Source organism: Phocoena sinus, chromosome 5, assembly GCF_008692025.1.
Source record: "Phocoena sinus isolate mPhoSin1 chromosome 5, mPhoSin1.pri, whole genome shotgun sequence".
In the NCBI taxonomy this organism is placed as follows: domain Eukaryota; kingdom Metazoa; phylum Chordata; class Mammalia; order Artiodactyla; family Phocoenidae; genus Phocoena; species Phocoena sinus.
The window spans coordinates 38,307,179-38,330,965 of NC_045767.1; the positions used below are offsets into that span (position 1 = coordinate 38,307,179).

Genomic DNA, 23,787 nt, shown 5'->3' on the forward strand with positions numbered 1-23,787 from the left:
TGTGAGAGAGAGAAATAAACTTCTATTTTGTTTAAGACACTATCGTTTGGGTTTTCTATCATAAGGTGGCTGACCTTAATCCTGATATGTACACCTTTCTCTCAAAAAAACCAAACCAAGGGCTTCCCTGGCGCAGTGGTTGGGAGTCTGCCTGCCGATGCAGGGAACACGGGTTCGTGCCCTGGTCCGGGAGGATCCCACATGCCGCGGAGTGGCTGGGCCCGTGAGCCATGGCCACTGAGCCTGCACGTCCGGAGCCTGTGCTCCGCAATGGGAGAGGCCACAACAGTGAGAGGCCCATGTACCAAAAAAAAAAAAAAAAAACAAGAAAAAAAACAATAGCAGCCAATAACGGACCGTCTTCTTTTTCTATTCAGGTCTAGCCAGTAACTGGCTTCTAAACGCCATAGAAACACACTCCCTCCCATCCACAAAACAACAGCAATAAAAAGCATTGCTGTTTCATTTATCTGGGGGTTGAGGTCTGAGCTCTCTGCCAAGTCTATATGCCTGATCAGGGTCTGGTGACAAAAATACAGACCATGGGGCCTGGGATGACAAAGCATTACCGGGAAGGAGCATCCAGAGGTATCATTCCTTCATGGTGATGAGCATATATTACTTTTTTCTCTGGCCTGTATCTTTTTCTTGAAGCCATCCTCCTGTACTCTCTATAATTCTACTAGAGATGTCAATCAAACCTTGCAGCCCTCCATCCCCCAATCACCAGACTGGATAGTAACCCAGGCTGGTCAATTCTGGGAATTCCCATCAGGGAATTCTAACTCCTGGGGCTGATTAGCTGATTCAAAGCCTGAAAAACTGCTTGTGCTTTTCGCTTCCTCTCTGGGACCTCTGTGCTTGCTGTGAGAATATGCCTGAGCTAGCCTGCTGGAGGATGAGGTACATGGAACAGAGCTGAGCCATCCTGGATCAGCTGGCTGACCACCAGATATGTGAGAGAGCTTCTGCTGAGACAAGAAGAGTTGCAAGGGCAAGCCCTATCAAGATTAACAGAGTAACTGCCATTGTCTTCAGCCAGTGAGTTCCGAGGTGGTTTGTTACGCAGCATTATTATGGTAATAGCTCACTGCTACAGGGTCCTTTCTACCAAATTACCAACAGACTGGGCAAGGTGTATCTCCCATGGTGCCAAACAAGGTGGCAGGTAATAGAGTGTGTTTTATTTACGCTCATAGGTTCCACAGCAAGACTTTCAGAGTTCAAATCCCAGCACTGCCATTTGCTAGCTTTGTGTCTTTGGTTAAGTTATCTTGTCCTCAGTTTTGTTTTGTCTTAAAACGGAAGTAATAATGCGATCTACTTTCCATGGTTGTTGTGAGGGTTTAACAATCTAACAAATGTGAAGTGCTTAGAATGAAATGTTCTCAATGCAGATGAGCATTGAGGAGTGTGTCTGCCTCCCGTAACTAGATGCCCCCTTCACCTCCTGGAAGGCTGGAAGACCACCTTATACTCTCCTCTCCCCACCACCTGGCAGAGCACCCAGCACAGTAAATATCCATTGTTTGCTGAATGCCTGGAGTGAACTTAGCACTTTTATTAGTATAGATGCAGGTTTCAATGTTCTACTTCAACCTAAGGCCAACATCTTTGTTCTTTTTATAAAGCGTACATGTAATATTTATCATTTTTTACAACTGGCCTTCTCTCTCACTCCCTGTTGTGCTATGAAATAAATCTTTTAAGCCTTCTGTGCTGTCTGGCATTTGTATGCACTGCCCGTTCTGACTGTACTTAATTGGAACGTTTCCCAGGATTTCCTCCCCAGTGGAGCCAGATGGGCATCCTCACATGCCAGGAGATCAAGCTGGAGGAATTGCTGTCTTCTAACAACCTATAACCTAGTTGCTTTTGGAAATCAGATCCCATTGGCTCCTTCTCAGCTGCCTTCATTTTACTCCAGAGCCTCCAACCATCTGACCATCAGCCTTCTTCCCTGAAGCCTGACTTTTGGATAGGTTGCCTTCCCAAGGGCCCCATGGGAAGCCCCGTAGACCACTACCCACTTGTGTCCCTCTGTGCGTGAGGGTGGTGGGAGGGAAATCACCCCTGGGTTCCAGTCCTTCTTTTGTCACTTACTGGCTATGAGATGGGGGAGGAGCTTTAACCAGGGTCCCCTGTGGGCTTCTGGGGGAGGGGGCTCAAGTCCCATCCCCACCACCATGCTCCACAAATTTTGTGTATTTGGGCGTCTACCGAAGAAAGATCTGTCCTTTCCATCAAATTTTAAAGGCCTCTAGAAACCAGAAACCATATAACCACAGCCCTGGACAAATCATTTCACCCCTGTAAGCCTCTGTTCCTAAGTAATGATAATGTTCTCTGATTTCATGTTATAGAAATGTCGTAAATGAGGAAACAGATCTGAACTACAAACTGCTGGACAGACATAGGCAATTATTAATATTTCATTATGACACGTCAATTCAGAACATACTTAGGTTGTTCGGATTTTAAAAGATGTGGCACAAATTATAGTGAGCTCAGGACTACATATAATTCTCAGTTTTTTCTTGGATGTGGACATTTGGGAAATTTAGATTAGAGGACAGGATATGGATAATAAGAACCTGGACAGAGTCCTCAGTAATAATGACAGCAGGTAATACTGTGGACCATATAGATATAGATATCATCTAATTTAATCCTTACAACAAGCCCATGGGGGAGGCTTATATCATTTCCTTTTTACAGATGAGGATTCTGAGAATCAGAACGGTGAACAGAATTGGTCAAGGTCAGACTGCAGAGCTGGGATGTGAAGGCAGCACTAGTTATTCCCAGCCCTCATGCTGAACCTCGGAGCTGCCGACCAAGTCTTGTTTTATAAAACTAAAAGAATGGGTATGCTATTGTTCATTCTACATTGTCTGTCTCCAGGCAAAATGATTTTGCCTTTTCCGGGCTGTAGAAATATCTCTGATTCTGAAAGCTCTACTTTGAATCTGGCCCAGAAAGCTACACAAGATGACTGCCAAGCCCCACGTGGGCCTCATGCTTCCCTCCTGTAAAATGGGTATATTTCTGTTCCCTTGCAGGGCTAATGGGAATGGTCCAGTGGGTCTTGTTGCAGAGGCCCCACGCTGGTGTGATGCGAGGGCTCATTCTGTGCTTGTATGTTCCCTTTCCTTGCATGTGAATGTTAAGATGGGAAATCTGATCAGTGAGGACGAGAGGAGCAGAGGGAGGGCCGGGATAGACTTAAACCACTAAGAAATATGCAGCATCTCTGGGGTTGGGACAACCCGAGAGGTGATCACAGAGAGACACTGAGCAGAGGTGAGCAGACCTGGGCCTTATCCTACTCTGTCCTGGCTTTTCCAGGCTCCCTGCTGCTAACCGTAAAATTGTCACTTGCTATCTGGTTCTACAGGGATTAAGTCACTAGCCACTGCAGTCGCTGACCTTCAACAGCCCCTGAAAGGAGTTCTGGGCAAGGATCAGGAATGAGGCGCTCTGTGCTCTGGGAAAAACTGGTAGAACAGGGCTTCAGAGAGATATTTTCAGGAGAAGATTTTATGAGCTGAAATTTCTTGCATCTCCTCATATCTAGAAAAGCACTAAAATCATTAATGGTGACATGTGCTCGTGACCAGCAGCAGCCTTCTGCCAAAATGTGTGCTTGACTGTACGCACCCCTTTCGCTGAAATCATATATACTGACACTCCCACACCTCTTTGGGCGGCCTCTCAGAGCTATCTGAGATGCTGTCTCCCAGGCTATAGTCCTCATTTTGCCCCAAATAAAACTTAACTCACAACTCTCATGCTGTGCATTTTTTTCAGTTGACACTTTGATCTGTGTCCCCACTCTGGGCCGCCCATAGCAGGCTGTGGGGAAGATGAAACGGGATAGGGTGTCCTAGGGCACCCAGCATGCCCTGCAGCGCTGACCCCTGTGAAGAGGCCAGAGCCACACGGACCAGACAAAGCGGCCCCTACCTTTCTCAGCTCCTGCCTGGTCGTGCTTCTCAAAGATCAGGTAGCGTGGGCTCTCAGGGAGAAAGGGCAGGCTCACCAGCTGGACCAAGACGGGGACGGCAATCACCCCAAACAGGTACGGCCAGGTGCTCTCCTGAAGGGAGAAGAGGGGGCCGGTGAATGATGAGGACTTCAGTCATTATTTGGGGGCTAGGCCCCTGGGCCAGGCAGCTTCTGCTGTCTGCACAGGGTCCCTCTGCACAGTGTGAGCCCCAGGAACAAAGGCTGGGGAGCAACTGGACACTGGTTTTGTTAGGGAACCATTGACTGAAACCGCCCGCCTTGGCCAAGCATGATAATGACCGCTTGCATGAGTTGTCTCACACAGGAGGTCCTAAAACTAAATGGGCGAATTCGGGAGGGGCCAAAAGGAGGGAGGAGATGCCAGCCCATAATAAGTCCTGCCAACCTTCCAGAAACCCTCATGCTGGAATCCATCTTGGCTGAGAGATGCGCACTCTGCCAGGAAGGACCCTGAGTCAGACCTCGTATGGGCACAAGCAAGATGATGATTGGCCAGAGACAACCGGAAACCAACCCCATTGCCCTAAACCCTGAGACTGCAACACAGGTGGCAGAGCAGTTCTCCTGGGTTCCCTTACCCTGCTGCTCTCTGCCTGGGCACCCCTTCCCAATAAAGTCTTTTGCTTTGTCAGCACGTGTGTCTCCTTGGACAATTCATTTCCGAGTATCAGACAAGAGCCCACTTTCGGGACCTGGAAGGGGTCCCCCTTCTGGGAACAGTTTAGCACCAGGCCCACGTGTTTGGTATCTCCATGCAGGGGGTTGGTGAATCCTCAGAGCCACCTGACAGGCGGTTACCTGAAGGGTGACTCCAAGAAGGTGCAGTTCGGGGAAGCCAAAAGCTGGCCAACTCAGAGGCCCCTGGGGCATCAAGTCTGGCCTGAAGCGGCTCAGCTATTTCCTGGTTGTGTGGCCTTGGAAACATTCTCACGGCCCCTTGGAATCCCCTTCTCCTCACCTGGGGAATGGGGACAGCCACAGGCACCCCTCAGGCAGGCGTGAGAGTGGGATCAGATGATGCTTTCACTGTGAGGCCTGGCACCCAGTAGGTACACAGAGGAAACTACTACTATGCGGGTGGCACCACCCAGACGCCTCCGAGGCCCAGGATATCCGACCCATCTTGCTCCTGTCAGTGAAGGACGTCTGGAGCTTTTCCACGTCCCCAGGGAAGTGAGGGTGGGCCTTTGGGCACAGCTCGCCCCTGAGGTGGGGGAACTTGTCACTTCCCACCGGCTGTGAAAGGCAAGCAGGCAACACCCACCATTCAAGAGGCATTTTGAGTCCCTTCAAGCAGCACCATTCGCCTATTAGGTAGCTTAAATGCTGCGCGGGGGGGGGGGGGGGGGGGGGGGGGGGGGGCCCATATTATTATGCTGATTAAGGCAGCATTCTTCCTGACTTTTTTTTTAAACCCAGGTTTACAAATAAACTCTCATTGTGTCTCTGAAAGGAGAGAACATCAATAGACAGCAGTTCTGATGGGGAGAAAGAGGAAAAAAACCCAAAGTTCTCACTGTGGAATTCTTGAATGTTTCATTTCCTAAGAAAGTACAAGGAGAAAAGAAGACACAACCAGACCTAGAAAGGCTTCACACAGGGAGAAGGTTCAGATGCCCTTGTTCCCGGTGAATTTAAGGTTCTTGTCTCCTTGCAGAAGAATTCGGAGACAAGGCAGGGAGGTTAAGAAAGTAACGTGAGAATTTATTTAAGCAACAATACGCTCTCAGAGAGGGGCAGACAGGTGAGCTGCTGTCCTGGGCTTCTTTGGCAAGCCAGGGTATACAAATGAAGGCGTAGAATATTCCCTGGGGAAGGAGGAGTTTGGGGGTTGTATTCCTTGATTTTCATCCCAGCTCCATCTTCCCAAGGGGAGGAAGGGTGTTTGTCCTTATTTAACTTAGATGAGAAGTGTCACGGTGTCGGTGCATGATGGGTACTTATCTGCAAGGCTAATTTTATTGTAATGAGAGCATTATGGCTTGGTTTGGTTACATTTGGACACAAGAGATTCCCGAATTGCCTCATCTTTCTTTGTCTGCTTCCAGGACACTTATCACCCCAAAGGTATGGTCTCCTGTCAATCTGGAGCTTCCTGCTTTTCTTTGTCTGCCCATGGACCCCCACTGTTTACAAGATGCGTGGTTTCCTGCCACCATAGGATATGACAAAAACTGGTTAGAACCAACTAGGTCCAAGATGGCGGAAGATTCAACTTCCGGTGTACCTTAAGCCTCATTATACACTCATTGTAATACATTAGCTTGCTAAATGACACACCCATGACGCCATGACAGTTCTGAGGCCAACCATAGAAGGCCAAAAAGTGGGCGGTGGCCCAGTTCCTGGAAAGCCCCGCCCCTCCCCCTAAAATAGTTGGAATAATCCTCCCACTCATTAGCCTATGAAATTACCCAGTCCATAAAAACTAACCAAGCCATATCTTGAGGCTTCTCGCCTTCTGAGATGGCCCACATTCTGTCTGTGGAGTGTGCTTCTCTCTAAATAAATCCACTTCTTATAGATCACTTTGTCTCTCACTGAATTCTGTGTGCAACGAAACATCAAGAACCTGAGCTTCATTAAGTCCTGAGACCAGGTGCGTGATCTCAATTAAAAGACCGTGGGTTCAAGTCCCAATCTGAGGTACACGGTTTCACCACTAGATGGAAACTGCTGACCATCAGCAGGCAGACCCCAGAGTGACCATCAACTTATAGACCCCCAGGCTGGTTGGCGCCAGAAGACCGACATCTAGATTCCTGAACCATCATCCTGTTGCCTCACCATCAGCCAATCAGAGAATTGAATACAAGCTGATCGGGCAGCCTGCGACCCCCTCCCTCACAATGTCTTTGAAAACCCTTCCCTGAAAGCCATCTGGGAGTTCGGGTCTTTTGAGCAGGAAGTGCCGGTTGTCCTTGCTTGGTGCCCTGCAATAAATGCTGTACTCTCCTTCACTACAACCCGGTGCGGTACACTGGCTTTGCTGCATATCAGGCAAGTGGCCCTGAGGGGCTGGGAGCGGAGAGGGAATGCTGAGGGTTACCTTTCGGGGTGTGAAAAAAAATTCATATTTTATGGCAAGACAAGAAAAAATTTAACTAAAAAACTGTCCCTGCCCTTTGGCTCCTCTGCCCTCTATTGTGCACTGTGTATCTGCATTATGCATCCACCAAACCTCCCCCATCAGCAGCAATACCCGCTCAGCCATAAAGAGGAACAGTCTCCTTGCATCAACAAGACAGCTCCTTAAAGATAACATTCCTTCTTGACCTTGGAAGGGGCCATGGTGACACTTGGATCTGGATTGTGTAAATGGTCAATAAAACGTCATTTAATGTACACCCCTCTGTCTCAAAAAACTTATATAACTCTGCCTGCATTTCTAACAGGTGCAACAGTTCTTGGAGCTTTCTGAGGTGATCTTCCTGGGTTATAATCCTCAAATTTGGCTCGAATAAAATTTTCCATTTCTTTCTTAGATCGACTGATTAATTTTTCATCAACAAGGGTAATGAAAATATTCTGGAATTAGAAAGGAGTGATGGTTGCACAACTTTGCAAATATACTAAAAAACACTTTTAAATGATGAATTTTATGGTATGTGAGTTATATCTTAATTTTTAAAAAAAGATCATGGAATAAAAAAATGACATACATATAAGTAGAATTTTCACTACATCTTTTTTGGTGTGTGTGTGTTTATTTTGTTTTCTCTTAGAGTTTGGCTACTGTCTCAGTAAGAGCAAAACCAGAAAGCTAGGGGAAAAAGACAAGGGAATCAACCCAATTAAGCTCCTACTATGTGCCAGGCATGGTGTGAGCTCATCATATGACTGTGTCTTTTGACCTTCCAGCAGCTGGTGCTATTTGCACTTGAGAGATGTGGAGACAATGTAATATCTGTGCTGAGGCCTCCAGCCAGCAACTGCACAGGTGGGAATCAAGCCCAAGCTTTCCCCACAGCATCAAATTAGAGAGGCCCCTCCCAGGGGTGGCAACCTTGGAGCTGCCTGTGGGTGGAAGGAAGAGAGGAGCTGGAAGGGTACTCTTGGAATAGGAACAGCAAGTAAGGATGTGCTGAGGCATAATCCACCCAGGATCATTGGGAACAACAACTGTAGAGGAAATGTAGGACCAGGGGATGCTGGAGACATGGGAGCTTGGGTGGAGGCTGGGTCATGGGTGGCTTTGCTGCTATTCCATGGCACTTGGACCTGGCTCTGAGAACAACCAGGAGCCTTTGAACTGAGATGGACACCCCCTATTTCCCCGAATCTACAATTCAGTATTTCTGGAATCATGCAGTCTGTGAGTACATTGAATGGATTCCCAGTATTACTGAGAAGCCCAGTACAGCCTGTGATCCACAGCGTCTTAAATGCAATCTTTCCTAACGGTGATCACTTTGGTAGCTGTGATCTGGGCTCCATCTCTGGAGAAAAACTAATGCTACTGACCCCAGGGTGGGTGAGCCCCAGCTTGGGGTGCTGATGGTGTCTGGACTGGGGAGGAAGAACAGCGGGAATGTTAAGAGTGGAGCTCGGGCAACAGTTTACTCCCAAGGCACTGAGCTTAGCCAACAGCAGAGGCTCTTTCCAGTGAGTGTTTAGAGGTTTCCCAGAAATGTTAGACAGTCATAGGGAGAGATGTTGTATTTAGGAGTAATTATTGCCCATCTTCTACCAAGAAAAGTACGAGTGGGTATGTGGGTCGTTGATCATTTTAAGTAGACTGTTTCAGCCATATTATGCCATGTGACCCACCCAAATAATAATACAAATGGCCACAATGCCTTTCTTCTATGGATGGCTGCACCAAGCGCTTTATCTAAGCATTTATAACAATGAATGAATACGTCTGATCTGCCAACGACGTAATAACTATCGTGAACACTTATGAGCAGTGACCTGCAGCCTGGGCACAGATCCTGAGCAGGCTGTCTGGATTTGAATGCTGCCTCTCTCCCACTCTCTGTGGCCTTGGGCAAGTGACCTAACTGCTCATGCCTCAGTTTTCTCATCTGTAAAATGAGGATAATGCTTATGTCTATACATTGGTCATTGGGGGGCGGTGTTAAATGATTTAATAGATGTATAAAGTGTTCAGCCTAGGAATCCACACACTAGCATTCCACAGGAAAGAGCAGTTTTTACTACCAAACACCGTGAAAAGTTCATCACATAGACTATCTCTTCACAGCGGTCCACCGAGATGGAGCCCATGATGATGCCCAGTTTACAGAAATAGTCACCACAGCATACAGAGGCTAAATGACTCATCAGGGCTCCAACTGGTCACAGAGCCCCGACTGAACGCCAGGTCTCAGACCCCAGAACCTGAGTTTTGATCCTTGAAGCCTGGTCACAGGTGCCTCAGTGACCAGGGAGGGACCATGAGGCCACCAGACCCAGGGGATCCGACCTCTTCCATCAGCCTCCAGCGGTCCTCAAAGATGATCCTGGGTACCTGGTCCTAGCACCGAGCCGAGGTCTCAGCATTTCCCACTACAGTTTAGACTTCTTGCTGCCTGAGGGCAGAGAGCATGCCTGGCACATAGTAGCTGTTCAATAAATACCTACTGGAGAAACACAGGAGCGTGGGAAGGGGCTTCTTACATACCGTCGCTGTTGCAAAGAGCCCTGCCATTTGCATTTTTTTTTTTTTTTTTTTTTTTTTTTTTGCAGTACGCGGGCCTCTCACTGTTGTGGCCTCTTCCGTTGCAGAGCACAGGCTCTGGACGCGCAGGCTCAGCAACCATGGCTCACGGGCCCAGCCGCTCCGCGGCATGTGGGATCTTCCCGGACCGGGGCACGAACCCGCGTCCCCTGCATCGGCAGGCGGACTCTCAACCACTGCGCCACCAGGGAAGCCCTGCATTTCTTTCTCAGGAGCTATTCAAACAAAAAGGCATGTTTTAAAAAATCATGTATTGAAATGGAGAAGGACCCTATGGTCCTTGACCCCAGCACTATGTTCTCCACCTGCCTTTTGTCTGTGGAAAAACTTTAGCCAAAGAATAAGTTTAATCAGAGAAGTGAGAAAATGCAGAAACAAAAGAAAACAGCCCAACAGGACTAAATAATAATAGTTTAGTCATTAAGCATAGTCAGGGCCCTTTAGTTTCTATTCAAGGGCTATAAATAATACTCTGAGCCATATCCTGTGAGCTGTCTTATAGATACTAAAACCCTCACCAGGTGGAAGAAGTTAACTACATGATGACCAGACTGTAGCCATGACATAAATTGCCACAATTCCAAGAACTGGACTCAAAGAAATGGGAACAAACCAGCCCTGGAACTGAAGATGAACTGTAGCTAAAACAGTCAAGATGACGCTGATCAGACCACCATGTGACCAATTTCAAGATGACTGTCAGAGCTGACTGTGCTGCTTCTGCATGTAGCCCCCTCCCTCCACCTATAAGAGCTCTTGCCCCCTGATTGTGGAGGGAGGCGGTGAGTCAGCTTTTGGACAGGAGTCCACCCTCCCCCCGCCAACCCCCGGTTGCCGGCAGCTGAAATAAAGCAAACTTTCCTTTCCACCAACTTGCCTCTTTATTGGCTTTTGAGGGGCGAGCAGCCAGACCCCACTTTTGGTAACAGTATGACCCACCTAACATGGGACCGCTAAGTGCTACGGAGAGGGACTCTCAGATGAGTCCCTGTGGTGCCAGTTAGAGCCTGTTGTGTTCAGTAAAGCATGAGGTCAGAGCCCTTACACTTGCTTATTTTATTTGGGAGGGAAGAAAAATGGAGTCTTGTCTGCCGAGATGATTTTCACTCTCTCTCAGGTAAGGTGAGTGGGTCTTGCGATAACTCAGTTATCTTCCTCTTTCATCTGCAAGGCTCCCTTTTTAAAAATAGACTTCTAGGTCCTATTTCCCCCAAGCTATAGATGACCTCAGGCCTTTCCATACATAAAACCCTCCTGGACCATGATGAGATAGCAAAAACTTTTAAGTAGAGTCGGAATCATTGATCTTATCCCAAGTCAGGTTCTAATTTAAGGACATCACATCGTGCCATCGCCCCCCAGTCAAGTGGAGCCGGGAAGGTGACACTGGTGGCCACTCCTGCCACTGCCAGGACAGGCTCAAGGCCGCTGAGCTCCATGCTACTGGAGGTGAGAAGGGGAGGAAGGAGATCTCCCTCACAAGGCTATTTGGGGGATGAAATGGGCTATTTTTTTTATATGTCTTCATATTTAAGATCTCATTCATTAGACTCAAGGCTAACATTTATCCAGCTCTCCAAGTGTCAAGCTCCATGCTGGATACTTTACAAATGTAACTGCAACAAAGTTTAAAAACATAGAGTTCATAGTGTCTTCGAGTCACAACCTTGGTTTTTGTCTCCTACATTCATTCAAAATGTAATCACTGAGGGTGCCCTTCCCCACCCCATCTCAGGGGTCTTAGATGGTCCCAGAGTCACAGTTTCAAAATCAACCTGACTGAATGACGAATTTTCCACCCCCCTCCCCCTGCCAGTCCAAGCTTGCATCGAGCTGGAGTCTGCAGTGGAAAGAGGTGGGGGTGGGAGGTAGATGTTTGAGGTTCATTTTTCTTCCTCCCCCGCCCTCCCCCAGCTTCTACCCAGCGTCTGACCACCCCCCTCCCCACAAGGATGGAAGAGGTAAAGAACTAGGTCAGGTCCCTGGGGCTGGCAGGACGTTTATAGCTGATGTTCCTTCCTTGTGAGCATTTTCACAGGAATTCTGGAGAGTTCCATCCCTGGGATCAAGCCCCCTCCCACCGCAGTTTCCCTGACCTGGGAGTTTGCATCTCATTTTCTCTCTCTTCTGAAGAGTCATCTCCTCTGCAGCCCCAAGGAATTGAAGGTCAAGGCTACTGTGTACTGTGAACGTTGTGCCCAGTGCCCCCAGGGGGTGAGTTGAGGCTGAAATCCAGCCCACTCTGACCTCCAAGCTGAGGGCCCTCGGGGCTGGTTATTAACCTTGCTTTTTACTTCCTGTGTTTTATGATGACTTGATATCTTGGAGCCTTACTGATCCTGGAGAGACTCCCCCTCCCAGGCTAGCTAATTCCTAGCAAACAACTTGCCTGGGAGCATGCCTTTAACATACAAACCAACCAATCCAGAGCCCACACCAACCACTTCCTGTATTTAACTCTGATGCACCAAGTCAATATGCCCCCTGCCCTAAATCGCCCCAGCCAGGGCCAGGTACCAGACAAGTAGAGACAGCCCCTGTAGCCCTGGGACCACCTGAAATTATTCAAACTATGTCATCCTGAGCTTTCCCAAGCTTGCCTCCCCCATTCCTTCCCACAGAAGCCACAATAAGGGCTCTGGGCCACGCCCCGCCCTCTCTCCTTCTGCCTCCTGAAACACCCTGGTGCTTCCTCGCGTGGCCCTGCCTGGGGTGCTGTGCACCTTCACAAGGGGACTGTGAATAATAAACTCTTCTTTCAAAGGCAGTGTCTCTGTGTCTGTCACCTTACAATGCCTGATTAAAGCCAAATCCCAGGTATATTTTAGAGCAGCTGGGTCACCCTCTCCCTCAGGCATGGTGCCACATGGGTTCTTGCTGCAGGGGAGCACTTCTTTCTGGAATCCACTGCCTGTTACCTTCCAGGACACCTCTCTCCTGGTTCTTCTCCAGTTTCTTTGAGCACCTTCCCAGGGTTTTGAGCCCAACCCTCTTTTCTGTTCATCTCCATCACTTCCCCCAGGGCAGTGGTTCTTAGACCTGGCTGCACACTGGAATCACCTGGGGGATTTTGAGAACTACTGATGCCCATGGTCTCCCACACTTGGAGATTTGAGATTAATTGGCCTGGGGGTGTGGCCCGGGCGCTGGGTCGTTCAAGCTGTCCAGGTGGCTCCAGCGGCAACCAGTCGAGAACCTAGGGCCTCACCTCCACCTGCGGCAGACAGTGGTGTGTGGCGCAGAACTGAGGGGCTCATCCCCCCGCTGCCAGGAGTGTTGTTGGCTATGGGAGAGCAGGTGGGTCCCCGCCCTCCCTCACACACATGCCCTTGAAGGATGCTTCCTCCACAAGGCAACTCATGCCTCCTTAGCAGCAAACTGCACCCAGTGGCTGGCTGATGTGGAGGCACAAAGGCCTCTCCTCCCCTGCCTAAAAGTGGTGCATCTCTGATGGGTCCTCCCAGGTCCAAAGCTCCCTGCGGGCTGAGACCTCTGTTGAGACTGAAGGCAGCTCACCCTCTCCCTCTGCTGAGTCCTGCTTCCTTTACTGCCTGACAGGTGTTGATCTGAGAACACTCCCCAATCAACTTCCTGCTCACAAATCTCCATCTCAGTGTCTCTTCCCTAGGGAACCCAACCTAAGACACATGTATGTGGCCATGACTCCAAACCTCCACATCTGGGCCACACCTCTTACTGGGGCCCCTAACTCACATTTCCAGTTGCCTAGGGGACAGCTCCACTGATAACCCTTGGGTTCCATAATCTCTGCATGGTGTCCCCCACCTCCCAGCCCACGCATGCCTGTCCCTGGACCACAGTTGGGGCTATCACCACCTGTCCAGAAATTCAATTAAGAAACCCGACATCACCTCCATTCCTGCCTTTAACTCACAGGCCTCCCACTGCCATCCGATCTGCTGCCTATCCGCATATAATCCTATTGGCTCTGTTTCTGAAATCTCTGTCTTGTGCACCTCTTCCTTTTCTACCTTGCCAGCATTTGCCTTAGGGGAGTTTCTTACAATGTTTTGCCTGGATTCTGACAACGGCATCTTAACTGTCCCGAAATCCTTCTGCATTCTTTGCTCTCCCCTCACAGCCTCAGAGTGATCCTTCTAAAATGTGAATCTGACGTTCTAAGCTACTTCTCTGTCTACAACTTCCAGCAGTTCCCTACTGCCCTCACGATCAAGTTCAAATCTCTTCGCCTGGAATACAAAGCCCTGTTTTATGAGCACCCTTCCGGGATTCCAGCCTTGCCGCTGGCTAGACAGAGGAGCCCTCTGCTCCTCTGCTCTGGTCCTGCCAACCCGAGGGCACCCCTGAGCCTAACAAGCTGACTTCATGATGCTGTGCCTTTGCACCTGCTACTTCCTCTCCCAGGAACGCCTGCCCTTATCCACAGAACATCTACGTATCCTCACAGTTTTGGCATTTCCTCCTCTGGATGACATCTCTTGCTGCTACAGAATCCCATGAAAGCACTTGTTACCTGTATAGCACGTATTTCTTTATGGGTATGTCTCTCCGACTAGACTGAGCTTCTCAGGGCCGCCCCCTGCCATGTTCTTTTATGTTTCTTCCCAATGCCTGGCACTTGGCAGGTGTTCAGTAAATGCTTCTTGACTGAATATGTGTTAAGATGAATGGCAGAGGTAAGCCATGCTGCAGGTAAGATAGAGACTCCTGAAATAACACACACCCCTGCTTTTAAAGTACTAAATACACACACACACACACACACACACACACACACACACACACACTACACATATATAAAAGCTAAAACTTCCCTACATGGTATCCTATTAAAAGGCTAAAGTAGCATAAATAATAGTCCCCTATGAGGTATGATTATAATTTGCAGTCTATAGAAGAGAAAAATGAGAGCCACAAAGGTTAAGTAGCTGAGGCAAGCTCACGTGAGCAATTGGGGGACAGAGTTGAATAAGAGCGTGGCTCTTCTGAACTGTGCACGGGGCTCTTTTTGTGACATTATTCCTGATACCACGTGGTTCTCAGTGCGAGGCAATACCCATCGCCTTCCCTCGCGGCAGCTGCTAGCTAAATAGTGAATTTATATGCAGATGATATTAGGCTGAACCAATCCTGCTCCTCTGTAGAAAGTTCTGTACAGAACTCATCAGAGATCACTCGAGCTCAGCTCCAGTGGCTCATGCGGTTACCAAAACGGATTCCACCAGGGTGAGGGGCAGGTCCGTGCATCAGCCATTCAGCGAGGGAGAAACAGTCACCTTCCGAAGGGATGCTTTGTAAAAGGGTTGAATGCACCTTGCTTGTTACTTGTCACAAGCTGGGTCTCACAGCACCGGTCAATGAAAGTCCATGGAACCCATGACCTCGATGTCCCCACAACCATCTTCCAGAGGGGGGACCCTGCTGGCTGCAGCTAACGGAGCCCTGGGGTGGGGACCATGTCCCCAGCTGTGTCTGCCCCACACTACACCACCTTATGATGGGTCAGTCTCTCACCATCTCCACTCCAGATCTTGCAGAAGTCAACACAACCTGACCCCACAGGGTACAATCCAGACACTAAGATGCTCAGGTCATTGCAGCAAACGTGTTGTTCTAGAATCGCTGATTCAGGTACAGTAAGTCCCCTACATACGAACCTTCAAGTGGCGAACTTTCAAAGATGCGAACGTGTGTTTGCATGTCGTATCACGTAAGTTAGTTCACGTGTCTGGCGTACGTTGTCACCTGTGTGCATCCTCTGTAAGTGGTTGTGCTTCTGTGTACTTTCCTGTACAGTATTGTATCGAGTACAGTAGTACAGTGTCTTTATTTCAAGCCCAGGATGTCTGCACGCAAGCGTAAAATCAGCGGTGATACAGCTGGTACAGTGTAGCCAATTGTGTTAGTTGGGTCCCTAGGCTAACTTTGTTGGACTTATGAACACGCTCTCGGAATGGAACTTGTTCGTATGTAGGGGACTTACTGTACATATTCATGGTCTGACTCTGACTTCAACAACAAAAGACACCTCAAGAACATCGCTGTATGATTACCCTCGCATTTTCCTGTCTTAGAAATAATACTGAAATTACCTTCCCAGGGCGTAACACTCACCTCTCAGAAAGTTGTCCCAAGTGCCACACGTGAGTGCAGTGACCTGCGCAGGGTCACCTTTCAAGAAACGCCAGCTCCCTACCTGCTTCCTACAACATGTTTCTGCTTTTCAAAGGGTTTGAGTGCCTTCTGCTTTGCTTGGTTCTCGAGCAATCTTATGGGAAAGTAAGGTCAGTAGCTATTATTCCCATTTTACAGATAAGAAAACCGAGGCTGGAGAGGTAGAGAGAGGGGTTAAAAGTCCTGCAGCAAAATTTTCCATGAAATCAACTTTGTCCCTTCCTCATTATAGAGAGAGAAATCCATGCAATGTTTGAAGGTTGTTGACCTGCAGAGTGCCTCCCCAGACCAACCTACAGTGACAGGCTGACACTGAGCACGTGTGAATTTGCTGAGTGCTTCATACAGAGTAACTCGATTTCACCCTCACAACACCCCTGCCTTCATTCCCAGTTGACAGATGAGAAAACAAAGGCACCAAGAAGATAAGTAATGCATTCATAGTCATGCGTCTTATAAATGGCAGAGTGGTACACCCACTCCAGGCAGTGTGGTACCCAGCTCTGTGCTCTTAACCTGAGCAGTCCAATTTCTCTGACAATACATTTATAGAGATCACTGTTCTCTTTCCCGAGGGAATTAGGTAACCAGCATTCTTTTCTAAATAATGCTGCCTGAACTTGAAGCTCATTATGAACCCCTTCGTCAGGTTCCTGTGTTCTAGCTGAATCATCCTGGTTTCTGGGTCTCATTGTTCAGATCCAGTCATACCAGGGCTTCGTCTGTCACCTCCTGCTACAAATCTTCATTGTGGCTCATCTGTGATCAGATCAGTGTCCTCCAAATGGAGCTCAAGAAAGGAAGACAAAGAAATGTGGTTTGGGGCTTCTCTGGTGGTGCAGTGGTTGAGAGTCCGCCTGCCGATGCAGGGGACACAGGTTCGTGCCCCGGTCCGGGAAGATTCCACATGCCGCAGAGCGGCTGGGCGCGTGAGTCATGGCCGCTGAGCCTGCGTGTCTGGAGCCTGTGCTCCGCAGAGGGAGAGGCCACAACAGTGAGAGGCCCGTGTACCGCAAAAAAAAAAAAAAATGAAATGTGGTTTGTTCTGAGGCTCACAGAAGCACAAGGACGGCCTATGATTTGGACTTTCCTGTGGATGACCTGGATTCTGGGGATATGGAAGGTGTGACTGCCAGTGGTCAGGTACCAGCCTAGTTACCAATGAGCTCCAAGACTTTGGGTCACAAATTTGGGCCATAACCTTGGGCCTTTCACAGCCCCACTCAGCTTCAGAATTAGACCCAAGTTCAGTTCTGGTTCTTCTACTTACTAGCTCTGGGGTCTTAAGCAAATTACTTGTTCTCTCTGGAATCGCAATGGGAAGAGTAATTAACACTTATTTTGCAGGGTTGCTGTGAGGTTGACAGCTGCGATATCCTAGCGTGGGCCTGGTACGTGGTTGGGAGCCAAGAGATGTTGCTTCTTTTTTCCCTTTGCTGTGGTCCTGAGCCAACACAAGTTGCCCATCCTAATTGAAGAGTGTGTCTGCGATTAGATCTGCTACGCTGAGCCTGTGACTTTGTGTCCGGGTTGAGTGTATGAAACTCACCTTTCAGACACGAGCGGGAAGTCTAAGAGTTAAAGGCCAGCTTACCCACAATCCGGGGCTCCCATCTAATTTCATCAGCCACTGTCCCTCCTCCTTGGGTGCTCTGTCCCCCTTGGAGTCTCTGTCAGCTATCTGGTGCCCCTTCCCTGGACACGGACACCCCTGGCGGCTCTTTGCTGAACCCACCAATGAACAAGCATGGCACCCCTCCCCCTCGGGTGCTGCTTCCTCACCTGTAAGAAGCTAGGCTGCACCTATGTGCATGCTCCCATCCCCTCTGCCTCTGAGTACCCTCCATTCTCTGCACACCAAGGATATGGGGCTGGATTTTTTTTTTTTTTTTTTTTTTTTTTTTTTTTTTTTATGCGTTACGCGGGCCTCTCACTGTTGTGGCCTCTCCCGCTGCGGAGGACAGGCTCCGGACGCGCAGGCTCAGCGGCCATGGCTCACGGGCCCAGCCGCTCCGCGGCATGTGGGATCTTCCCGGACCGGGGCACGAACCCGTGTCCCCTGCATCGGCAGGCGGACTCTCAACCACTGCGCCACCAGGGAAGCCCGGGGCTGGATTTTTAAAGCAATGCTAATATCTCACTGCCTTAACTCATTCATGCTGTCATTCATTCAATCTGTGGCACTCTTATTGAGCCACTCTGCTTCCAAATGTGCCTAGCTCTCTCTCAATCTTCTTATTTTTATTTTTGTTTTTCCACTGGCCATTTGCTCTACCTGGAATGGTGTCTCCCTTCTACCACCTGGCTACTTAATTGTCCCCTTATCCTTAAGGTGGATACCACCCTCTCCAGAAAGGCTTCCCTGGGCGTCCCCTGCTGCCTTAGGGCTGCTCTGGTGGTCTTTCCACCCTTGGGCTTTCTGCATGGAACGCCACTGTCTGTGGTCCCTTCCATCTGCCCCTCTAGCAGCGAGTTCCTTGCAGGCAGGGACTTTGCCTGTCTCATCTCTGTGAGGTCTGGTGCATTGTGTCTCCTCAGTAAATGCTGGTTGATTTGAGTTAGTCAGAATTATATGGCTACTGAGGTAGAAATTACAGATGCAAGTCTCCTGGAGTGGTCCAGAGGAGAAGTGAGGAGGGCCTGAATTTAGGGGCAGTGGTGGGGGAGGGAGAGGCGCTGCATCAGTTGGAGACTTGGTGGGAGATGGACAGGACCAGCAGGGGGTGGGAAGAAGCCAGGCTGGGTGAGGGTTACCGGAGAGGCATCTCTGGGAAAGCGCTAGGACTCTTCCCCCAGCAATCCCATGCTTCACATGCATCTCAGCCCCAGAGGCCTCTCCCCCTGACCCTGCCTGCCTAGAACCTGTCTAAAATAGCCTCCCTCGCCACCCTCTCCCTCCTTCCTGCTTTGTTCTGCTTCACAGCATTCATTGCTGACTGACTTCAAATATGTATCTGCCTCTGATCTATGTCCTCCACCAAAATGCAAGGTTCATGAGGTCAGAGGTCCTTGTCTGTTTTGTTCACTGCTGGATAGAGCCTAGAACAGTGCCAGGCACACAGTAGGTGCTCAATAAATGTTTGTTGAATGAATGAATACATCACCAATAGACAAAGTCCAAATGGGGGCCTGGGCTCCTGCAGGCTGCAGACACTAGAGGGCACCCGACCACAGTCTGGATCTGGGCGAAGCGCCACGGAGTGCCCCAGACTTTGTGCTCGGGTCTTGGGCAGTAGCTCCCTGTCAAGTGAGAGTCCTGGGCTGCACTGCTTTGGTTACAGACGTACAGGGCGATATGAGCAAGGGTCTGGGCCAGACTCCCTGGCTAGTGTGTGGCCATGGGCAAGTTGTCCAACTTCCTGTGGGACTCGGTTTGCTCATGTGCAAAACGGGTATAATAATAGAAGTCAGGTCCTAGAGGATTGTTGTGTGTTGTGGGGATCACATCAGACAGTGCCAGCGAAGAGCTCAGCACGGCTCCTGAAACAGGACAGCTCCTTCAGAAACGGGGGTGGAGCTTTCACCCATTTATTCAATAACATCTTCTGCGAGTCTTCTGGGTAAAGGGTACATGCCCCAAGGATGACAGGTGAATTGGACACGCCTGTCCTCACAGAGATGAAGGGAAGGACTGAGCAGTGTGCCTGAGGGTCTCACATATGATAAAACATTCGTAATGCCTCCCCAAGTTTAAATCATGTCCAAGATCGCCGGCCAGATAGCTCTGGGCAAGGTTTCCCCTGAGTCTCCATTTTCCAACCTGTAAAATGGGATGATGACAGAACCTATTTCCCAGGTTGAGATGAAATTTAAGTGAGATGATGTGGATGAAGCCCACTGCTTGCAAATTCTAGGTCTCCTGCTCCACCCTTTCATCTCCTCCTTTGCTGTGTGAATGAAGGATCATCCCTGCCCCCCTGGTCTCCAAATGGGGGGACCGGGGCTCAGAGGCACTGAGTGATTTGCACTAGACAGTCGGGCAAATCAAAGATCAGGATGGGATTGAGCTGCCATCTTGGAGGCTCAGCCTCCTGGCGTCACTTCAGATCTTACCTGTAAGGTTCCCCCCATGCCAGGGTGGTGAGGGGCCTGCGTGAGATGGCTCAGGACTTATTTCCAAGAGAGAGTGGCCGCTACAGAGTGCACTGGATGGGGCTGGGCCGGGTGGCCAGGGGCTGAGGGTACCGTCCTCCTCTGCAGCCATGCAGCCCGGAATCAGGCACTGAATATCCCTGAGACTTGCTCTCCTCATCTGAGAAATGGGTCTAATGATGACAGTGCCCCCAGGCAGAATGAGCCATTGCACAAAGAGCGCTGGAGGCTGCACGTGATGTAATCTCTTTGGACACCTGTCCTGCAATATGTAGATCACAAGGCATTTCAGATCCATCTTGTCTTTCCAAGAGCCTCATGAGACGGGGATGATGATAAAATGGCCAAACTTCTGGAAGTGATAAGGGTGTACCTTTGCTGTTCAGAAGCATTTGTGTGAAGAGAACGTGTTATACTGGACCACAGACAATAAGACCTGGCTGTGGGCAGGGAGCATTTTGTTATAAGCACTTCTATTGAGCTGGGTTCTGCCCGAGAAAGGCCAAGGCCAAAACAGCAGGGATTCTAGCACCCTGCATTCAAATCCCAGCTTTGCAGCTCGCTACCTGTGTGACCTTGAGCACATTTGTAAATCTCTCTCTGCCTCAGTGTCCTCATCTGTGAAATGGGGATGATAGCGACGGTACCTAATCCATAGGGTGGTTGCATGGATTCCATGAGTTAACACGTGGAAGAGGCCCACAGCAAATGTGAACTTTTGGAGCTCAGGGCCCAGGTCTGAGGATGCAATGACCCTGCTCTCTGCCTGACATTTGCTGAACTGTTCTGCCTTCAAGGTTTCCCTCTGAGGCATACAAGTCTGGCTGCTGGGGCCATGTGAGTCACAGGGCAGCACACTTAGGACCAAGCAAACCTCCAGAGCCACCCATCTCTTCCTTCTTGGGGCTCAGGAAACTCTCTCTTTCCAACACCCACGCCAAGCCGCCTACTCAGAGGGCAGCTGGGCTAACCGTTTTCCCCTGAAGCTGTCTCAGGCAAGCTTCAGAGACTGTCTTTAAAATTCCTGATGGCATGACTTCAAGATCAATTAAATGTACCTTTGTATCCCTTCAACCTTCCTTGCCTGCAAACTGAGATACAGGCCGAGCTGAAGCGCCCCCAGCCCAGGGGCACGCGCCACCCACGGCATCAGCCATCACACAGCAGCTAGAGCAGACAGGAGCCTTGGAGCGACTTTCATGTAGGCCCCTCCTTTTAGGAATGAGGAGCTTGAGGTCAGGAGAGGGGACAGCCCAGAGCCACAGCACAGCACTCGGTGGCCTTATGCCTGCCCACGCACATCACAGCTGATGAGCACAGGGCTTTGCTTGTGCTCTCAGGAGCAAAAAAACATTAGAAAATTCAGGAATTGGGGTTTTCTTCATCATTCCAAGGTCAAGGAAACTTTGTGCATTCCCTCCACACCTAGGGAGCGTCTCAGTGTCACGGACCCCACTGTCAGATCTGTGATGATACAAAGAACTGAGACCTCTGACCTCTGTGATTGGGAAAGATCATCACGTGGATGAGCACTTGACTCTGTAGCAGAGCAAAGCAAGTCTCTTCAGAGAGGATTGTCATTTGAGGAAGACTGAGGTGGGAACAGCTAACTTTGACGGTTCACAGGAAAGAGGTGAGGCGGTGAGGGGTCCAGCATATGCCTTATATGGAGTGAAGCCAAATGGAGCTAATATTGAGGGAATGAGTCCTAAGAACTGTAAGTGTATCGTTGCATCTAATTCTCACAAGAACTCAGTGAGCTGTGCACACTTATTGCCATTTTACTAACAAAGATGCACAGAGGTTAGCTGTGTCTAAAGCCACATAGCTAGTAGGTAGTAGAGCCAGGATCCTAACCCAGGCATTGGTCCCAGGGTCCTTGCTCTGAAACACTCTCCCTGGAGTTCTCAAAACTGAGTAGGCATCAGATTCCCCGGTGGGGGAGCCTCTTAAGACACAGATTGCTAAGTCGCACCCCCAGAGTTTCAGATTCAGCAGGAATCGGTGGGGGGCACAGATCACACTTGAAGGATATCTGCACAGCAGTCCTCTGACTACAGCTGGAAGTGGTCACTAAATCAACCTTAAAAATTGCAATTTTCAGACATGAGCTCTAACACTTGATAGATGCCAGAGCCCTTCCCACACAGAACAGAATTCTTTTTCCTACTCTTGGAGAGGAAGACTCAATTATAGCCGACACAGGGAGCTAACAGGACTCACACTGCCCCATTAGAAAGGCTGAATTATCTAAAAGAGAAAATTCAGAGCTCGGAAGGTTGTCTGAAGGAGATTGGACATCACCCTGTGAGGACCTCTGAAGTGGCAGCAAGGATGCGGAGGGGACAGTCTCTAATTTTTTTTTTTTTTTTGCGGTATGCGGGCCTCTCACTGTTGTGGCCTCTCCCGTTGCGGAGCACAGGCTCCGGACGCGCAGGCTCAGCGGCCATGGCTTACGGGCCCAGCCGCTCCGTGGCATGTGTGATCTTCCCAGACCAGGGCATGAATCCATGTCCCCCACATCGGCAGGCGGACTCCAAACCACTGCGCCACCAGGGAAGCCCCTCTAATTTTTTTGTTTTTTTCCTATTTTCCATCAAAGGAGATTCATCGTGTGGCTGCTCCCGACCCACCAGCATGTTTTCTCCGGCTATAGAGAACATCTGAGGCGTGCCCCAAATGAGATTCTTCATTTCAAAGGGAAAAGATGTGATTTCTAAGTCACTGGAGAAACAAAGAAGATTCTCACCAGGTGAAAGTGGTGTTGGGCTGTTTGGATCCACTTTAACGTGGATGAATACGTGTCTTATATTTTTATAAAAATCAAACAGATTTTTCTTCCTGGGCTTGAACGAAGGACAGAGTTCAAGATGAAAAGCTCACAGAAAAGAAGTGTTCTCACGAGCTCAGGGGCTGGGGCCACATGAGAAACATATGAGACCGAAGAGGACTGGCCTGCCTGACTTCCTGTGCCAGGACTCTAAACTTTGGGGATGCCTCCCTGTGCTCCCCATCTGCAAGTCCCGCTCTGCACGTCCTACAGCACAGAGGTCATGGCTTCAAAGCCAGGAAGCTCAGGCTCCAACCAGGCTCCACTGCCTTCTTGCTGTAGCCATTTGGGGTAATTATTAAACCTCTCTGAGCCTGAACCTTTAATCTCTAACATAGAAAGTAATAATATTTATTTCCAAGGGCTGCTACATGAATTAAATGAGATATTGGCTGACATCTATTTACCACCAGCTCCAGGTACTGTTCCAAATGCTGTTGACATCTGTTTCCTTCTTCAAGCCTTACAAGAAACCTCCATGAGAGAGATGCCATTGTAATCTCATTGATAGGTAAGGAAACGGCTAAGAGAGGTTCAGAAACTTTACTCAAAGTCCCACAGCGCGTGGTGGTGGGGCTGGAAGGCAGACCCAGGCAGTCTGGCACCAGAACCCACATGCCCGTGACTCGATGCTGCAGCTACAACTGGGCTGCTCTGTGCCCTTCCCTTTGGAGTTCATTTGTCCATGATAGAATCACATTTTCTCACCTCTTTTTAATCTCATGTGAAATTTTTCCTTAGCATTTTGTAGATTAACATTAATTGTTGTGATGACATCATAGTCATTTTGTATTACCAATTCTCTGTGTTACAATGTGCCAAGAAAAAGCTACCGTCCTTGAGCAAACATGGGATACTTCTAAAAGGTGACTGCAAACTGGCCAGAGTAACCTTAACGTGTTCCCCAAGGGAGGGATTTATGGATTATTTTCTCTTTACACAGCAAAATAAACTGGCAGTGAGTGACAAGAACAAAGTCACATCTGTTTGGGAATTG

General features: G+C 49.2%; 1 protein-coding gene across 1 annotated transcript in view; it reads right to left on the bottom strand.

The window, feature by feature from the left end:
* SLC2A9 (solute carrier family 2 member 9) overlaps window positions 1-23,787 on the bottom strand; it is a 176,017-nt gene that overhangs the window by 98,303 nt on the left and 53,927 nt on the right. The window contains 1 exon segment of the mRNA XM_032631748.1: window positions 3,967-4,099. Coding sequence (XP_032487639.1) covers window positions 3,967-4,099 — 133 coding nt within the window.